The sequence below is a fragment of the Onychomys torridus genome, chromosome 5 (genome assembly GCF_903995425.1).
Source record: "Onychomys torridus chromosome 5, mOncTor1.1, whole genome shotgun sequence".
NCBI lineage: Eukaryota > Metazoa > Chordata > Mammalia > Rodentia > Cricetidae > Onychomys > Onychomys torridus.
Genome location: NC_050447.1, coordinates 12,032,341 through 12,047,480, shown reverse-complemented (window position 1 = coordinate 12,047,480; position 15,140 = coordinate 12,032,341). Strand labels below are relative to the sequence as shown.

General features: G+C 53.5%; 2 protein-coding genes across 4 annotated transcripts in view; one reads left to right on the top strand and one right to left on the bottom strand.

The window, feature by feature from the left end:
- Positions 1-10,557, top strand: part of Mast1 (microtubule associated serine/threonine kinase 1) — a 36,161-nt gene extending 25,604 nt beyond the window's left edge. For all 3 annotated transcript variants that reach the window (XM_036188207.1, XM_036188206.1, XM_036188205.1), the window contains 14 exons: positions 1,513-1,651; positions 1,757-1,889; positions 2,026-2,191; positions 2,275-2,376; positions 2,519-2,641; positions 4,098-4,207; positions 4,697-4,875; positions 4,952-5,199; positions 5,768-5,974; positions 6,172-6,401; positions 6,621-6,743; positions 6,815-6,951; positions 8,938-9,125; positions 9,204-10,557. In XM_036188207.1, the coding sequence (XP_036044100.1) occupies positions 1,513-1,651; positions 1,757-1,889; positions 2,026-2,191; positions 2,275-2,376; positions 2,519-2,641; positions 4,098-4,207; positions 4,697-4,875; positions 4,952-5,199; positions 5,768-5,974; positions 6,172-6,401; positions 6,621-6,743; positions 6,815-6,951; positions 8,938-9,125; positions 9,204-10,459 (3,341 nt within the window). In that variant the 3' untranslated portion in view covers positions 10,460-10,557. The remainder of the gene's footprint in view (positions 1-1,512; positions 1,652-1,756; positions 1,890-2,025; positions 2,192-2,274; positions 2,377-2,518; positions 2,642-4,097; positions 4,208-4,696; positions 4,876-4,951; positions 5,200-5,767; positions 5,975-6,171; positions 6,402-6,620; positions 6,744-6,814; positions 6,952-8,937; positions 9,126-9,203) is intronic.
- A 518-nt stretch (positions 10,558-11,075) lies between these two features.
- Dnase2 (deoxyribonuclease 2, lysosomal) lies at positions 11,076-13,756 on the bottom strand. Its single transcript, XM_036188150.1, has 6 exons — positions 13,518-13,756; positions 13,227-13,407; positions 13,055-13,133; positions 12,667-12,831; positions 12,386-12,583; positions 11,076-11,515 (listed from the first exon to the last, which is right to left on the bottom strand). The coding sequence occupies exons 1-6, from the start codon at positions 13,610-13,612 to the stop codon at positions 11,169-11,171; spliced, it is 1,065 nt and encodes a 354-aa protein (XP_036044043.1). The 5' UTR covers positions 13,613-13,756; the 3' UTR covers positions 11,076-11,168.
- Between the last annotated feature and the right edge of the window lie 1,384 nt (positions 13,757-15,140).

Below are 15,140 nucleotides of genomic sequence, written 5' to 3'. Positions count from 1 at the left end.
TGGAACTCCCAGGCTCCACCCCTTCCTTAGCCTCCAAGTAGCTGGGTCTATGGGTGGTAGTCACACCCATTCACCCCTTCACTTCCCATTTGTCAGTTCCCTCTACAACTCTTACTTTTTTGGGGGGCCTGGGGATGGAATCCAGGAACTCTACTGCTGAGCCACACCCCTAACCCCTCATTGGAGGATTCTAGGCAATGGCCCTCCCTCTGAGTCCTGTCCCCACCCTTCACAGGTAGAGGTAGTTCCAGGCCAGCTTCAGTTATGATTTAGTTAATAATAAATATTATTATAAATAAAATATCATAAGTAAAATTAAATAATTACAATATCAACTAAAGCTCATACTGTACATTATTATCCATCCTTTATATTTTACATTTATTCTCCATCTTTATGTATTTGTGAGCAATACGTAAAGTTTGAACCCAGGACCTTGTGTGTGCTTGGTTTCAGCCCATCAATCTTTTTCTATATTATGTAGCATTCATGTGACAGAAACGTCGAAGCCACCTTTAGGAGTGGCTGTATCCAGGTGCTCTTACTAAAGCCACTGGCCATGGCCTAGCTCTGCTTTCACGTGCACATTCCCTCCTGACATACTGTAGCCAGGCTGCCAGCCAGCGGATTCCATGCTCTGCCCACTGTTCGTGCAGAAGAGCTTAAACCTTGAAAAGCATAAACCTGTTGCGTATTGACCTAGGTGCCCTGCCTTGACTGACATCTACCCCTGGAGGAAAAAGGGAGAATGGGTATCAGGCAGACTAAAATACTGGTGCTGGAGCAGGGATGTGGTTCAGCAATTAAGCACCTGTCTAGAATCCACTAGTGAGGGGCTGGGAGTGTGGCTCAGTAGTGGAGTTACTGCTGAGCATGCATGAGGCCCTGTGTCCCACCTGCAGCACTACTAAATAACCTGTGGATCACACTCTTCCTAGGTGGAGGCCAGGAGCCCACATTTTAAAACCCCTGACCCTCAAGGTTCAGTTGTCCAGAGACCAGGTCATGCTTTCTTTGATTCTAAACAAAACTCACAATCATCAACTTCCGGTTTGAGCAGACCTGTCTCTGAGTCTGAGTCCCTATGTAGAAAGTTGGCTGGACGGTTCACAGAAGCTGAGTTACAGAACCAGCCGTGGTGTTGAGCAACAGAGGAATAAAGGAAATGTGGTGTGTGTGTACACTGTGGAATTTTTCAGCCACAATGAAGAACCAAGTCTTGTCATTTGCATTAAAATGGGTACAGATGGAGACCTTCACATTGAGTCTCAGAAAGACCAATAAAAAAGAGAGAGAGAGAAAAAAAAAGTGGGCTGGTCATACCAATTTCAGAGGATGATTAATAACATGAGGTAAGACTAGGAGAGTGCAACTCTTCCTGAAACTTGCTCCAGCCCAGACCTTAATTTTCCCCTTCTGCAAAATGGGTACAATGGAAGTAAAGAAAGGTGCATGCTGTGTGCTTGGCTCTGGGTGGCCCCTCTCTACTTGAATCCCTTCCCTGACTCTCAGGTGGTGATTGTGCCACTCTCCTGAAGAACATCGGAGCACTGCCTGTGGAGATGGCTCGAATGTATTTTGCAGAAACTGTTCTGGCCCTTGAGTACTTACACAATTATGGCATCGTGCACCGTGACCTTAAACCAGACAAGTGAGCCTTGACCTTTATCACCCACCCCTGCTCTGTTCCTTGGAAGACCCAGGGTGAAGGGCAAGGACCTCACTTTTGAAACCTGCTCATGTCCCACGCCTGCAGCCTCCTCATCACTTCCATGGGCCACATCAAACTCACAGATTTTGGCCTCTCCAAGATGGGACTCATGAGCCTCACAACCAACTTATATGAAGGTCACATCGAGAAGGATGCCCGGGAGTTCCTGGACAAACAGGTGTGTGGCGGGCATGGGGGTCATCCTGGGTGGAGTGACCTGGAAGGACCTCAGGGACCCAGGGCCTGGTGGGGGGCACAGCTCTCCCTTGAGGCCCCTTCTGTGGCCAGGGCACAGGCTGACCGCCTGCCCCCAGGTGTGTGGGACCCCAGAGTACATCGCACCCGAGGTCATCCTGCGCCAGGGCTACGGCAAGCCAGTGGACTGGTGGGCTATGGGGATCATTCTCTACGAGTTCCTGGTGGGCTGTGTGCCTTTCTTCGGGGATACTCCAGAAGAGCTCTTTGGACAGGTCATCAGCGGTATGTGCCTCTTAGGTGGGTAGGTGGGAATATAAAAAGCTGGGCGGCCTGGGGTGACTGCTCAGCTTTACTTTGCTTTGCAGATGACATACTGTGGCCTGAAGGGGATGAGGCCTTGCCAACAGATGCCCAGCTTCTCATATCTAGCCTCCTGCAGACCAACCCCCTGGTCCGGCTTGGGGCAGGTAGGAGGCTTTTGCACAGTCAGCCGATGCTGGGAAGCAACACTGTTGTAGCTTGTGCTGAGTCCAGGGCTTGAAGATGGCCTGAAGGGCTGGGTGGGGGGGGGGTGGGCAGTCAGGTGTCTCTCTGGTCTTCTGCCCACAGGTGGGGCTTTTGAGGTGAAGCAGCACAGTTTCTTCCGAGACCTAGACTGGACGGGGCTGTTGCGGCAGAAGGCAGAGTTCATTCCCCACCTAGAGTCAGAAGACGACACCAGCTACTTTGACAGTGAGCTGGGGGTAGAGACACATGCCTGATCTGGGTAGAGTGGGATCCGAAGAGAGGTCCTAGAGTGAGGGCTGGAACAGAGCCTGGCTGAGGGGGTGTCAGGGTAAGGCTGAAGCTGCTCAGGCCTGGGGGTGCAGGCCTGTGGTCCCAGCTACTAAGAAAGCTTTCTGTGCCACGAAAAGGGTGTAGGGATTCCATTCTCAGCACCCACATGCCCACATGGCAGCTCACAACCACCTATAACTCCAGACCTGGGGGATGAGGCACGTTTTTTTGTTTGTTTGTTTGTTTGTTTGTTTGTTTGTTTTTTGTGGAGCTGAGGATCGAACCCAGGGCCTTGCGCTTGCTAGGCAAGCGCTCTACCACTGAGCTAAATCCCCAACCCCATGCAGCACCTATTTCTGAATATTGTGGACACCAGGCACAAAGTGGCACAGAGACATACATGCAGGCCAAACACCCATACACATTAAAACAAAACAAAAGTAACAAAAAGTTGGAACAATGGTTCAAGGGTGAAGAGCCCTTGCTGCTCTTGTGGAGGACAGGTCCTGTTTCTAACACTCATGCCAGATGGTGGGGATTGGGGAAGAGCAGGAGATGCTCAAAAACATCTGTAACTACAGATCCAGGGCGTCCGATGCCTCTAGTCTCCCCAGGAACCTACACCCAAGCTAAGTGTGCTCACGTGCACATAAACACACAGACACACACACACTTTTTTTTATAAAAAAGATTTATTATGTGTACAGACCTGCAGACCAGAAGAGGACATCATTACAGATAGTTGTGAGCCACCATGTGGTTGCTGGGAATTGAACTCAGGACCTCTGGAAGAACAGCCAGTGCTCTTAACTGCTGAGCCACCTCCCCAGCCCCCACACTTTTTTTTTTTTTTTATGAAAAGAAGAAAAACAAAAAGGGAGGTGGGAAGATAACGGGGGGGGGGCACAGATTAGGGGAGTGTTTGTTTGCCTAGTGTGGGAGAGAACCTGTGCTCAATCCCCAGGAAGGCAAAAAAAGAGACAAGACCCAAATTGCCTTCCAGGCATGGCCTTGTGGGATTTGGCGCCGTCCACCTTAGGAGCAGTACCTGTGTTAAGAACTGGGGGATGACTTTGGTAGGGCACAGGGTAGATCCCCCACGTGGGAGAGTTGTCAGGTTGGGCCTGGGCTTTGCCTAGATGACAGAGCTCGGACCAAGAAGGAGGCAAGACCTGAAGTGGAGCCAGGGTGCAGGGTGCCGTAAACGCAGATCTGGTAGTTTGGCCTCCCCCAGGCTCGGGGAGAGGCAGAGATTCGGAGAAGGGGGCGCGCGCGGGGGTGGGGGGGGGGGAAGTGTCTGGGGGAGTAACTGGGAACACATTGGTGGGGTCCCTGACATAGTCTGGCGGTTCTCCAGCCCGCTCTGGGAACACATTGGTGGGGTCCCTGACATAGTCTGGCGGTTCTCCAGCCCGCTCTGACAGGTATCACCATGTGAACTCCTACGACGATGATGACACCACCGAGGAGGAGCCCGTGGAGATCCGCCAATTCTCCTCCTGCTCTCCACGCTTCAGCAAGGTGCGCTGAGCCGGGCTGGGCTGGCAGGTCTGTGGACAGCAGGGTCCCGGGCACCCGAGGTCTCAGTTTCGAAAGTTACAGAATGGGTGGGAACTAGAGCGTTGAGAAGCCTTGTTGGGGAGGCGGGCTTGGGGGGGGGGTCTATGGAGCAGACCTTTGGCACTGGCCTTGCCTGAGGGTAAGGATGACCGTGGGAGCGGGGCAAAGCTGTGCAAGGTCTTGCCAGTACTGAGCAACTGGAAGGAGGCCTGGCTCAGCCTGGTGCCCCACAGACAGGAGTTGGGGAAGGTAGAGAGCACAGTGGTCCGGGAGACGCACCGAGCGGGTCTGGAACAAGGCAGGCTTGACTTTGTATGAAGGTTCTGGAGGGAATTGTAGAACTGAGCAGGCGTGCCCAGGCAGGATAGAGCACGGTTTGTGCGTGCTGGTTGCAGAAAACGATTAGCTGTCACGCGAAGGCGGACTCAGCATCTCCTACTCCGCTCTTAGGTGTACAGCAGTATGGAGCAGCTGTCGCAGCACGAGCCCAAGACCCCCGTGTCTGCATCAGGGGCCAGCAAGCGGGACCCAAGCACCAAGGGCCCGGAGGAGAAGGTGGCCGGCAAGCGAGAGGGACTGGGTGGCCTGACTCTGCGCGAGAAGACCTGGAGAGGGGGCTCCCCAGAGATGTAAGCGGGACTATAGAGGGGCTCGAGGGCGGGGCCGAATGGGAGTGTCCCTTCTGATCTGGCCTCCTCTCTGCAGTAAGCGCTTCTCAGCCTCTGAAGCCAGTTTCCTGGAGGGGGAGGCCAGTCCCCCGCTGGGAGCGCGCAGACGTTTCTCGGCCCTGCTGGAGCCCAGCCGCTTCAGTGCCCCCCAGGAGGACGAAGATGAGGCCCGACTCCGCAGGCCCCCTCGGCCCAGCTCTGATCCCCCTAGCTCATTGGATACCCGCCTCCCCAAAGAGGCAGCTCAAGGAGAGGGCACTCCCACTCCCGGAGATCCCGAGGCCAGTGAGTGCCTTCCTAGCTGTTTTTCCCAGTTTCTCAGGGACGATCTATTGAGCATCCATTTAATGTACATGGTACAGTGTACGCAAGATCCCATGTTCTATTAACGCACCTATCTGAGGGTATTACCAATGAGAATGCCTATCAAGGTCGGTGAGGCTCAGTGTGGGGCCTGGGGCTATGGCTTGAGACCCAGAATTTAGGCCACACAATAAAACTTGTAGCAGAAGTGGTAGTTTGGAGCTGGGTGGTGGTAGCACACACCTTTAATCCCAGCACACGGGAGGCACAGACAAGCAGATTTTTGTGAGTTCGAGGCCAGCCTGGTCTACATAGTGAGTTCCAGAACAGGCAGGGCTACATACTGAGACTCTGTCTCAAAACAAACAAACAAATAAATAAATAAAAGCACTCACTACTTCAGGCTGGCATTCAGCCAAACAGAAGGGTGATGGTGCTATCCTGGGCCAGAGGCTGTACCACAGGATCTGTGGCCTGTTCTGTGACGTTTAAGGAATAGGAATAGTGTGTGAAAAGTCCCTGACCTGACCCCTCTTACCCTCTGTTGCAGCGGAGCGCTCACACTCAGGTGACCTGGGCCCACCCTCCAAGGATGGAGACCCATCAGGCCCTAGGGCCACCAATGACCTGGTTTTGCGAAGGGCAAGGCACCAGCAGCTTTCTGGGGATCTTGCTGTGGAGAAGCGACCTTCTAGAACTGGGGGCAAGGTCATCAAGTCAGCGTCGGCTACGGCCTTGTCGGTCATGATTCCCGCAGGTGACGCTGGCCCCGCCCACCTGGGGAGGGGCTCCTGTAGTGTGGTGGGGCAGGTGCGCTTTGCCTGTCTGTGGCCGTTGCTGTCGGGATGGAGGAATGGAGAACTGACTGTGGAGCTTGGACTTGGAAGGATCACAGCTCCTGGGATAGCAGCGTGAGGTGTGTCCTCATTTCTGACCATAGTTTTGTGTCTGCAGTGGACCCACATGGAGGCTCACCCCTTGCTAGTCCCATGTCTCCTCGATCGCTCTCCTCCAACCCGTCCTCACGGGATTCCTCGCCTAGCCGGGACTACTCACCAGCCGTCAGTGGACTCCGTTCCCCAATCACCATTCAACGCTCAGGCAAGAAATATGGGTTCACACTGCGTGCCATCCGTGTCTACATGGGCGACTCAGATGTCTACAGTGTCCACCATATTGTTTGGGTGAGTTTCGTGGGCTGGGGAATGGGGGAAAGGACTCTTGGGGCAAAAGGCAGTGCAGTCTAGGTGAGACTTCTCTCTTTCACTCGGTTCTCTAGCCCCAGTTTCTTCCTCTAAGCAAAGGGGAATAATGACTATTTCATAAAGAGCCAATGCAGAAAATGTGGAGCTTTCTTTCTTTTTGATCCCCAATCATACCCCTGTGGGTTTTCCCACTTCCAGCACGTGGAGGAAGGCGGTCCAGCCCAAGAGGCAGGGCTCTGTGCTGGGGACCTCATCACCCACGTGAATGGGGAGCCGGTGCACGGTATGGTGCATCCTGAGGTGGTGGAGCTGATCCTGAAGGTAAGGGAGGGGCCTCGATGGGTGGAACAGGACCCAGCAGCCTCTAAATGGGTTTCCCTCTCTTCTCCCAGAGTGGCAACAAAGTAGCTGTGACCACCACACCCTTCGAAAACACCTCCATCCGCATTGGGCCAGCCAGGCGCAGCAGCTACAAGGCCAAAATGGCTCGTAGAAACAAGAGGCCTTCCGCTAAAGACGGCCAAGAGAGGTGTGCGGGCCTCCTAACAACGGGTGGGATTGAAGCAGGACAGAAGGGGGGGGGCAAGACCGAGGACCAAACCCAGGCTGATAAAGTGGGGGATCCAGGGAAGGAGACTATTTAAAATAAAGCATGTGGGTTAGCCCTTGAGCAGGTTAGACCTGTTTCAACAGGACTTGGGAGGAGCTGGGATAAAAGATTGCTACTGGCTGGGCAAGGGGATGCATGCCTTTAATTCCAGCAGTCCCCAATCCCCAAGATTCAAAGACAGTGTGGTGGCAGAGACAGGCAGATCTCTAAGTTCAAGGCCAGCCTGGTCTATATAGTGAGTTCCAGGACAGGCAGGGTTATGTAGAGAGATGTTGTCTTAAAAAACAAAAATATGGGTTGGGGATTTAGCTCAGTGGTAGAGTGATTGCCTAGCAAGCACAAGGCCCTGGGTTCGGTCCTCAGCTCAAAAAAAACAAAAACTAGCTCCAGTACAGCTAGAGCTGTTACACAGACAAACCCTGTCTCAGGGGGAAAGGCTGAGCCATCTGGAATACAAATAAGCAGACCATCTGGTGGGGGCACCCCTGTAATTCCAGCTCTTGGGAGGCTGAGGGAAGAGGATCTCTGGATGTTAAAGGTCAGTGTGGGCCCATATAGTAAGGAAAAAAAAGAAACACAATCAGACATTATTTAGTGATGGAAGAATGTTACTAAAAATGGGTTGGGGATTTAGCTCAGTGGTAGAGTGCTCGCCTAGCAAGCGCAAGGCCCTGGGTTCGATCCTCAGCTCAAAAAAAAAAAATGCATCCTTACTTATAGGATTACCTTCAGTGAATATCAGAGTGAATTTACACAACTCACCTATGAGGTCACTAGGCCATATACTCATATAGGACTAACATAGTGTGGGTATTTGGAAATGTGGTTATATTATGGGGCATGACTAGTTTCTTCTTACATTGGAAGAGTGTTGCTGTGTGCGCCTCACGCATACCACAGAGGTCTTCATACCATGGAGCCACTTCCCCAGACCAAAGAGAAAAGTTTATTTATTTATTTATTTATTTAAAATTTTAAAAGATTTTGATTATGTGTAGGTTTGTCTGTGAATATGAGTGCAGCTGCCTGTGGAGCCCAGCAGAGGGCACTGGGTAGATCTCCCTGAGCTGGAGTTACAGGAATTATGAGCCCAGCAGAGGTGTTCATGTCCTCTGCAAAGAGGGCAATATATCCTCGTAACCACTGATCCATCGCTCCAGCCCCAAGAGAACAGTTTTGTTTTGTTTTGAATTTTTTAAACTTGTATTAGGGTTTTGATGGCTTCTACTTATGTGTACCATGGGTGTACCTGGTGCCTAAGGAGGCCAGATGAGGACGCCAGGTTCCTCTGGAACTAGAGTTACAGGTGGTTGTTAGATGCCATGTGGGTGCTGGGAATCCAACCCTGGACCTCTGAAAGACCAGCCACTGTTCTTAACTGCTGAGCCATCTCTCCAGCTCCAAAGAGAACAGTTTTGACAGCTCGCTGTAGTGGCACATGCCTTTAACCCCAGCTCTGCAGAGGCAAGCAGAGCTCTGTGAGTTGGAAGCCAGCCGCGTCTACATAGTGAGTTTCAGGGCAGCCAGAGCTACATAGTGACCCTGTCGGGGTGGGCGTGGGGGCAGTTTTGATCCCTGGGTTTGGTCAGAGTGCGTGTTTGAGTGAAGGAAGCAAATTAATCCAGTAAGTGGGTTGAGTGCAAAGGGGCGTGACTAGATTGTGGGAGGGCAGGAAGGGGTCCAGTTTGTTTGGACGGGATTTCTGGCTTGGCTTTCACGTGGCCAGAAAATAGTGGGCACAACCAACCAGGATTGAGCCAAGACTTCTGTTTTGATAGATGGGTTGTAGGAAAAAGGGAGTGCTGGAACGGGTGCATGGTTACTGGGCTGTCGTGCAGTCCAGAAACAGGAAGACTCGCAGTTCCGGAGTCAAGGAGGGGTGACCCTTCGGTATTTATCCCCCAGCAAGAAGCGTAGCTCCCTCTTCCGGAAGATCACGAAACAGTCAAACCTGCTGCACACTAGCAGATCGCTGTCCTCTCTGAACCGGTCCTTGTCGTCCAGCGACAGTCTTCCCGGTTCGCCCACGCACGGACTACCGGCACGCTCGCCCACGCACAGCTATCGCTCCACGCCTGACTCCGCCTACCTAGGTAGGTTCTGCGCCTGCGCGGGGTAGGGGACTAGGGCACGGTGGTGCTCAGAATGCTTGCACCTTCTCTGGCCTGCAGGCGCTTCGTCACAGAGTAGCTCCCCAGCTTCCAGCACGCCCAACTCCCCGGCGTCATCGGCGTCGCACCACATCCGGCCCAGCACTCTGCACGGGCTGTCACCGAAGCTACACCGCCAGTACCGCTCTGCGCGCTGCAAATCGGCCGGCAACATCCCGCTGTCACCACTGGCGCACACGCCATCCCCGACGCAGGCGTCGCCACCGCCGCTGCCAGGCCACACTGTGGGCAGCTCGCACACCACACAGAGCTTCCCAGCCAAATTGCACTCGTCGCCTCCTGTTGTGCGCCCGCGCCCCAAGAGCGCAGAGCCACCGCGCTCGCCGCTACTCAAGCGCGTGCAGTCAGCGGAGAAGCTGGGGGCTTCGCTGGGCTCAGACAAGAAGGGCGCACTGCGCAAACACAGCCTCGAAGTGGGCCACCCGGATTTCCGCAAGGACTTCCACGGTGAACTGGCGCTACATAGCCTCGCCGAGTCCGATGGCGAGACGCCTCCCATCGAGGGTCCTGGGACGACCCGGCAGGTCCCCGTGCGACGCCTGGGCCGCCAGGAATCGCCCCTGAGCTTGGGCTCCGACCCGTTGCTACCCGAGGGTGCCCCGAGGCCAATGGTGTCAAGCAAGGAGGAGTCCCCGGGAGGTGCAGAGGCTTGTACCCCACCTCGCGCGACAACTCCCGGGAGCCGGACCCTGGAGCGTGACTTGGGCTGCACGAGGCACCAAAGCGTGCAGACTGAAGATGGCCCAGGTGGGGTGGCCAGGGCTTTGGCCAAGGCGGCTCTAAGCCCAGTGCAGGAACATGAGACAGGCCGGCGCTGTAGCTCTGGTGAGGCAGGTACACCCCTGGTGCCCATTGTTGTAGAGCCTGCCCGGCCAGGGGTCAAGACCCAGACACCCCAGCCTCTGGGCACAGACTCCAGGGCATTGAAGGAGCCTGTCACCCAGGTGCCTCTAGTGTCTGATGCGCCAAGGGGCCGAGAGCGCTGGGTGCTCGAGGAGGTGGAAGAGCGGACCACACTAAGCGGACCTCGCTCCAAGTCAGCTTCCCCCAAGCTCTCTCCTGACCCCCAGACTCCAACCCTAGGCCCAACCAAGAATGTGTCCCGCAGTGCAGTCCCTCCGGCCCCACCTGCTTCCCTTGTGGTCCCAGGCACCAAACCTGAAGCAGCATTGAACTCCCGGTGTCCTGCTGAAGCTGTGACTTCCGCAGGCCTAACCAAAAGTGGAGCACCCAGCCCCGCACCTCTAGGTCCATAGCGGAGCAGGCCTTTGGTCCTGTATGATGTACAGGATGTACAGATGCCTGTATACATATGTACACATATAAATAAATAAAGTGCCCGTGCCGCCTGAGATTTCTGGGGCTCACATTTCCTCCCCGGACAGGGGATGATGACGGCTTCTGTGCTTGGTCCAAATGGGAAGTCAAGCCTTCCTAAGTCCCATCCATTGCCAGTTCCTCAAATGAGAACAGCTTGGGGCAGACCTCTTAGGAAGAGGTGTCCCACCAATGTTCTGTGTCTTAGTGTCTGAAGAAAAGGGTAACTACTGGGTTTCTTTTATTGACAGCCTCTAGAGACAAGTGTTGTGACACCATGTTGCAAATCATTTGAAAGCCAGAGAGGTTAAGGCACTATTAAGATCTCCAGTTAGGAAGGGGCTGAACTGGTATTCAGATTCATAGCCAGGGCAGAGGGTGTAGTTCAGCAGCTTGTGTAGTGTGTGGCAGGCCCTGGGGTTCAACCCTCCAACAAACCAACCCCCAAAACAAATTCAAGTCCAAGCTAGTCCCTTTTTCTGAGACAGGGTTTCTCTGTGTAGTCCTGGCTGTCCTGGAACTCATTTTGTAGACCAGGCTGGCCTCAAACTCAGAGATCCTCCTGCCTCTGCCTCCGGAGTACTGGGATTAAAGGTGAGCACCACCTCACCCAGCCAGTCCTTAGTTCTTGCTCTGCTGGGCTTTTGGTCAGCTGTCCTCGACACAGGGCTCACAGGCCTTCACCAGGGACTGGAAAGCCTTCCAAAAGGAAGGCAGCTGGGTACACAGTGTGCCCCCACCTCGGTGCATCTCTCCCAGGTTCCGATTCATGTCACCCACACAGGCCCAGGGCCCCTGAGGGGCCACACACCATTTGGAGTGGTCTTCCGTAGCTCTGAAAGTTGGTGCAGACGGGCCAGGAAAGCCTGTCTGAGCCACATCAAGAATCTCATGGGTCCCAGAGCAGTTGGAACACAGGGTGCCTTGAGAATTTGGCCAGAACTGGACCTGTAGGTTGGTGTCGAGGGCTGCTGCCAACCAACCCGAGTACAAGTCTGCAGAGGAAGGAAGGAGAGCAAGGGGAGGGTCACTGTAGGTTCCTCAGGCAGTTTCCTCCTGGGAGCTCAACTGTCTATTTTTGGAATGACATGAGCCTAAATAGCCCTTATCAACATGTCAGGTCACATCTGCAATCCTAACACTCAGAAAGTTGGAACAAGAGGATCTCAGATGGAGTCTAGCCTACAATGTACAGTGAGACCTTACCCCAAAACAGAAGATAGGCAGGGCATGGTGGCCCAATCCTTTAAAATCAGAACTCAGGAGGTAGAGACAGGTGGATCTCTGTGAGTTCCAGACCAATCAGGGACACACATTGAGACCCTGTCTCAAAAAAAAAAAAAAAAAAAGTAGTCCTTATCAAATAATTTCACAGCCCTCTAAGGGAAGCATCAATATCCTAATATTTCAGATGAGCAAACAGACTCAGGTCATATCAAACCAATATTTGGATCTAGGTCTGCTGGCCAATCTTGAACTCTTAGCTTAGCCTCCATAGTTACAGATGTTACCATCTGCCCACCCAGCCAGATGGCTGTTAGCCAATCATGGTTGTTACCGTAACATGAATCCCAAATACATCTGTGCTCTAGTCAGGCGGTGCTGGTGCACACCTGTAATCCCAGCACTCGGGAGGCAGAGGCAGGTGGATCTCTGTGAGTTCCAGGCCAGCCTGGTCTACAGAGTTAGTCCAGGACAGGCTCCAAAGCTACAGAGAAACCCTGTCTCAAAAAACCAAAAAACAAAAAACAAACAAACAAACAAAAAAAGTCTGTGCTCTAAATGTGGCTTGCCCTCAGGCTTGGGGATACCAGGGACCTCCCTCTACAAAGAAAGTGCTCTTACCCCTCAACACCAGGACTCACCATCTCCAAATTTTCCAGCTTTGGCAAAGCTCCAGAAGGAGGCCCCGGCTTGTGAAGTGAGTACTACACTGTTATTCCAGGGCTCCTGGAGGACATGGTGGCCCTTGATCACCTCCTGTAGGTCAGGTAATTTTTGGGCAAAGATGCCTTCCAGCTTGTGGTCGTAGACCAGAGGATAGGTATAGGTTAGCTGCTTGCCTGGAAGACAAGGTGAGGAAAAAATGGGAGAGTGGTTATTCCAAGCAGTTTGAGACATATACCACCTCAATGATTCTACTCACCAATCTTGAGAAACTGGGTGAAGGGAAAGGACACACAGAGTAGGGTCTGGCCATAGGTTCGAGCATTAGCAGGCCAGCTGTATGCACCAGATGATGCAGGGGGTGGGAAGCGTGGAACACTGTGGATCATCCAGAAGCCCCCTTCTTTGTCGAGGAGCAGAACACCTGAAACAGAAGAGGGAGGTCAAGAAGCTGCTGAAAGTAGCCCCTCAAGCCAGCTGCAACCAGGTGCACAGTCTAAGGTGGCTGGAGTTTTAGGTACAGGCAGAAAACCGAGGCCAAGGGTTTGGTGGGGCAGATCCCCCACCCTTCATGCAGGTCAAAGGTTGGTTCGGGTAAATTTACAAGAAATTCGGGGCAGCTCCGCGACCACCAGTCCAAGCCTCACCCTTTGTATGCCCACGGCTGGAAGAGTCCCAAGCTGAGCTGGATTTAGGAGGCTGGTCGTTGTAGAGTAGAAAGGCCAGCTGGGAGAATGCAGAGAGGCGACATTACTATCCTCTCTTCCCCGTGGGACCCACCACAGCGACCCAGCCCGGGTTTCCACAGCACCCAGTCACCTGGCTGGAGTTGTCTCGGTACAAGGGCAGCAGGCTCCGGCCCACGGCTCCCTCTGAACTGTTGATGTACCCCACACCGTCGCGCCAGCCCTCGGAGCTCTGGTCCATGTATTTATACTTCAAACCCCCCCATGAACTATCCCCAGACCCGCTGTGAGCTGGCAGCTTGTATACCACGAACCTGGAGGTCAGGGAAGACAGGAGGTGGGGGGAGAGAAGGGATCTGAGCCGAAAAGTGCTTCCACCCCAGTGCCCGCGCCGGTGCCCGCGCAGCCGGAGGGGGACGCTCACCAGTCCACCGGCCGCCCGGAGTCTCCATAGCAGCTCAGGGCTTCGGCAGGGACCCACAGCAGCGCGGCCAGCAGCAGCGAGCTCGGCGCTGCCATGAGGCGACCGCCACGGAATCTGTGCAAAGACCCAGGATGGCCGGGTCACGAGGCCCAGACTCACTTCCCCTAAAGTCCGCTGAGACCCGGGTCCGGACTTGGAGGGCGACGCCAGCGAGGCCCGCCAGGCCCTTGAGCGCCGGAGGCGGGGCTTCCTTTGGTGCGGCCCCTCCCGCGGACCCCGCCCCCTCCAGAGCCCACCCCGCCCTCCTGCTTCTGGCGACTCAGCTCCGGATAGGCTCCACCCACGGACACGCCCCGCCCTTAGGCATGGGCTGTCAGATCAGATGATGATTCTAAGGCTCTCCAATTTCTGAAAATAATTTCCCCCATTTCCGCTCTACAACTCAGGCACATTTTGTATCTTTGCCTGTATGTATGTTTGTGTATCATTTGCGTGCCTGGGCAGACCCAATTCTTCTTTCCCTTTCTCTTTTTGTTTTTTATTTTTATTTATATTTTGGTTTTTGAGACAGGATCTCACAATGAACTCACAGGGATCTGCCTCCCTTCTGCCTCTACTTCTGGAAAGTTTGTTTTAAATGAATGCATCAATCACCCCTGTCCTTTTTTTTTTCTTCTGACAGAGTTTTCTGATTCCTTCTCTGACCTTTTAACACTGTGGTTGACCCTTGAACTCCTGATCTTCCTGCCTCTACCACCCAAGTGCTCAAATCACAGAGATGATCGACCACATTGTATATATGTGTAAGTGTGTGGGCACATAACAGGGCACGCAAGTGGAGGCCAGGACAATCTGTGGGAGTTCCCCCTTCCACCAAATGGGATTTGGGGATCAAGCTTGACATCAGCACCTTTACAGACTGAGTCATCTTAATGGCCCTCCTTTTTTTGAGGCAGGTCTCATTGTAGCTCAGGCTGGCCTGGAACGCTCAACTCTTGTTCAGCTTCCTGAGTGAGTGTTGGGATTATAAATATGAACTATCTTTCCAGCTTTTTCAATTTCATTTATGCATATCTGTGGGTGCCCTGGTGAGCTTATGTATATCATATGCAGGCTGGGCAGATGCCCATAGGTGTTAGATCCCCGGCACTGGAGTTACAGGTAGTCGAAAGCACTATTTGGGTGCTGGACCTGAATTCAGGGCCTCTGGAAGAGGAGCAGGTGCTTGTAACCACTGAGCAATCTCTCCAGTCACCACCCCTGCCTGTGCTTTTGTTTTTTGACAGGCTTTCACTCTGTGGCCCAGACTAACCTCTAACTTACCATCCTCCTGTCTCAGCCTCCTGAGTGCCACAGGCAGCTAGGTCACCCCTGGTTGCTTAGGCACATTGCTTTTTATGTCCTCTGTCCATTCTGCAAGTTTTCTCCCTCGTGATACTGACCAAGAGTCACTTGGGGCTGTGGCGAGGCAGGAATCCAGGGACTGCTGAGCACTCCACCACACACAGATTGGCTGTGTCACTCAGGACTTACCACCTGATCCTCCTGCTTCCATCTACCAAATTTTGGGATTACCGACCTGTAGCACCATAGTCCTGGCTGGTCTGGAACTCCCTATGTAGA

What these genes read in the sequence shown, in the direction of transcription:
- Dnase2 (XM_036188150.1), bottom strand. Translation starts at nt 13,612, where the DNA reads ATGGCAGCGCCGAGCTCGCTGCTGCTGGCCGCGCTGCTGTGGGTCCCT. An exon ending in CAGCCGTGGGCATACAAAGG is followed by an intron (nt 12,832 to 13,054) that starts GTGAGGCTTGGA and finishes CTTCTGTTTCAG; the next exon opens with GTGTTCTGCTCCTCGACAAA. An exon ending in AGCTGGAAAATTTGGAGATG is followed by an intron (nt 11,516 to 12,385) that starts GTGAGTCCTGGT and finishes CTTCCTCTGCAG; the next exon opens with ACTTGTACTCGGGTTGGTTG.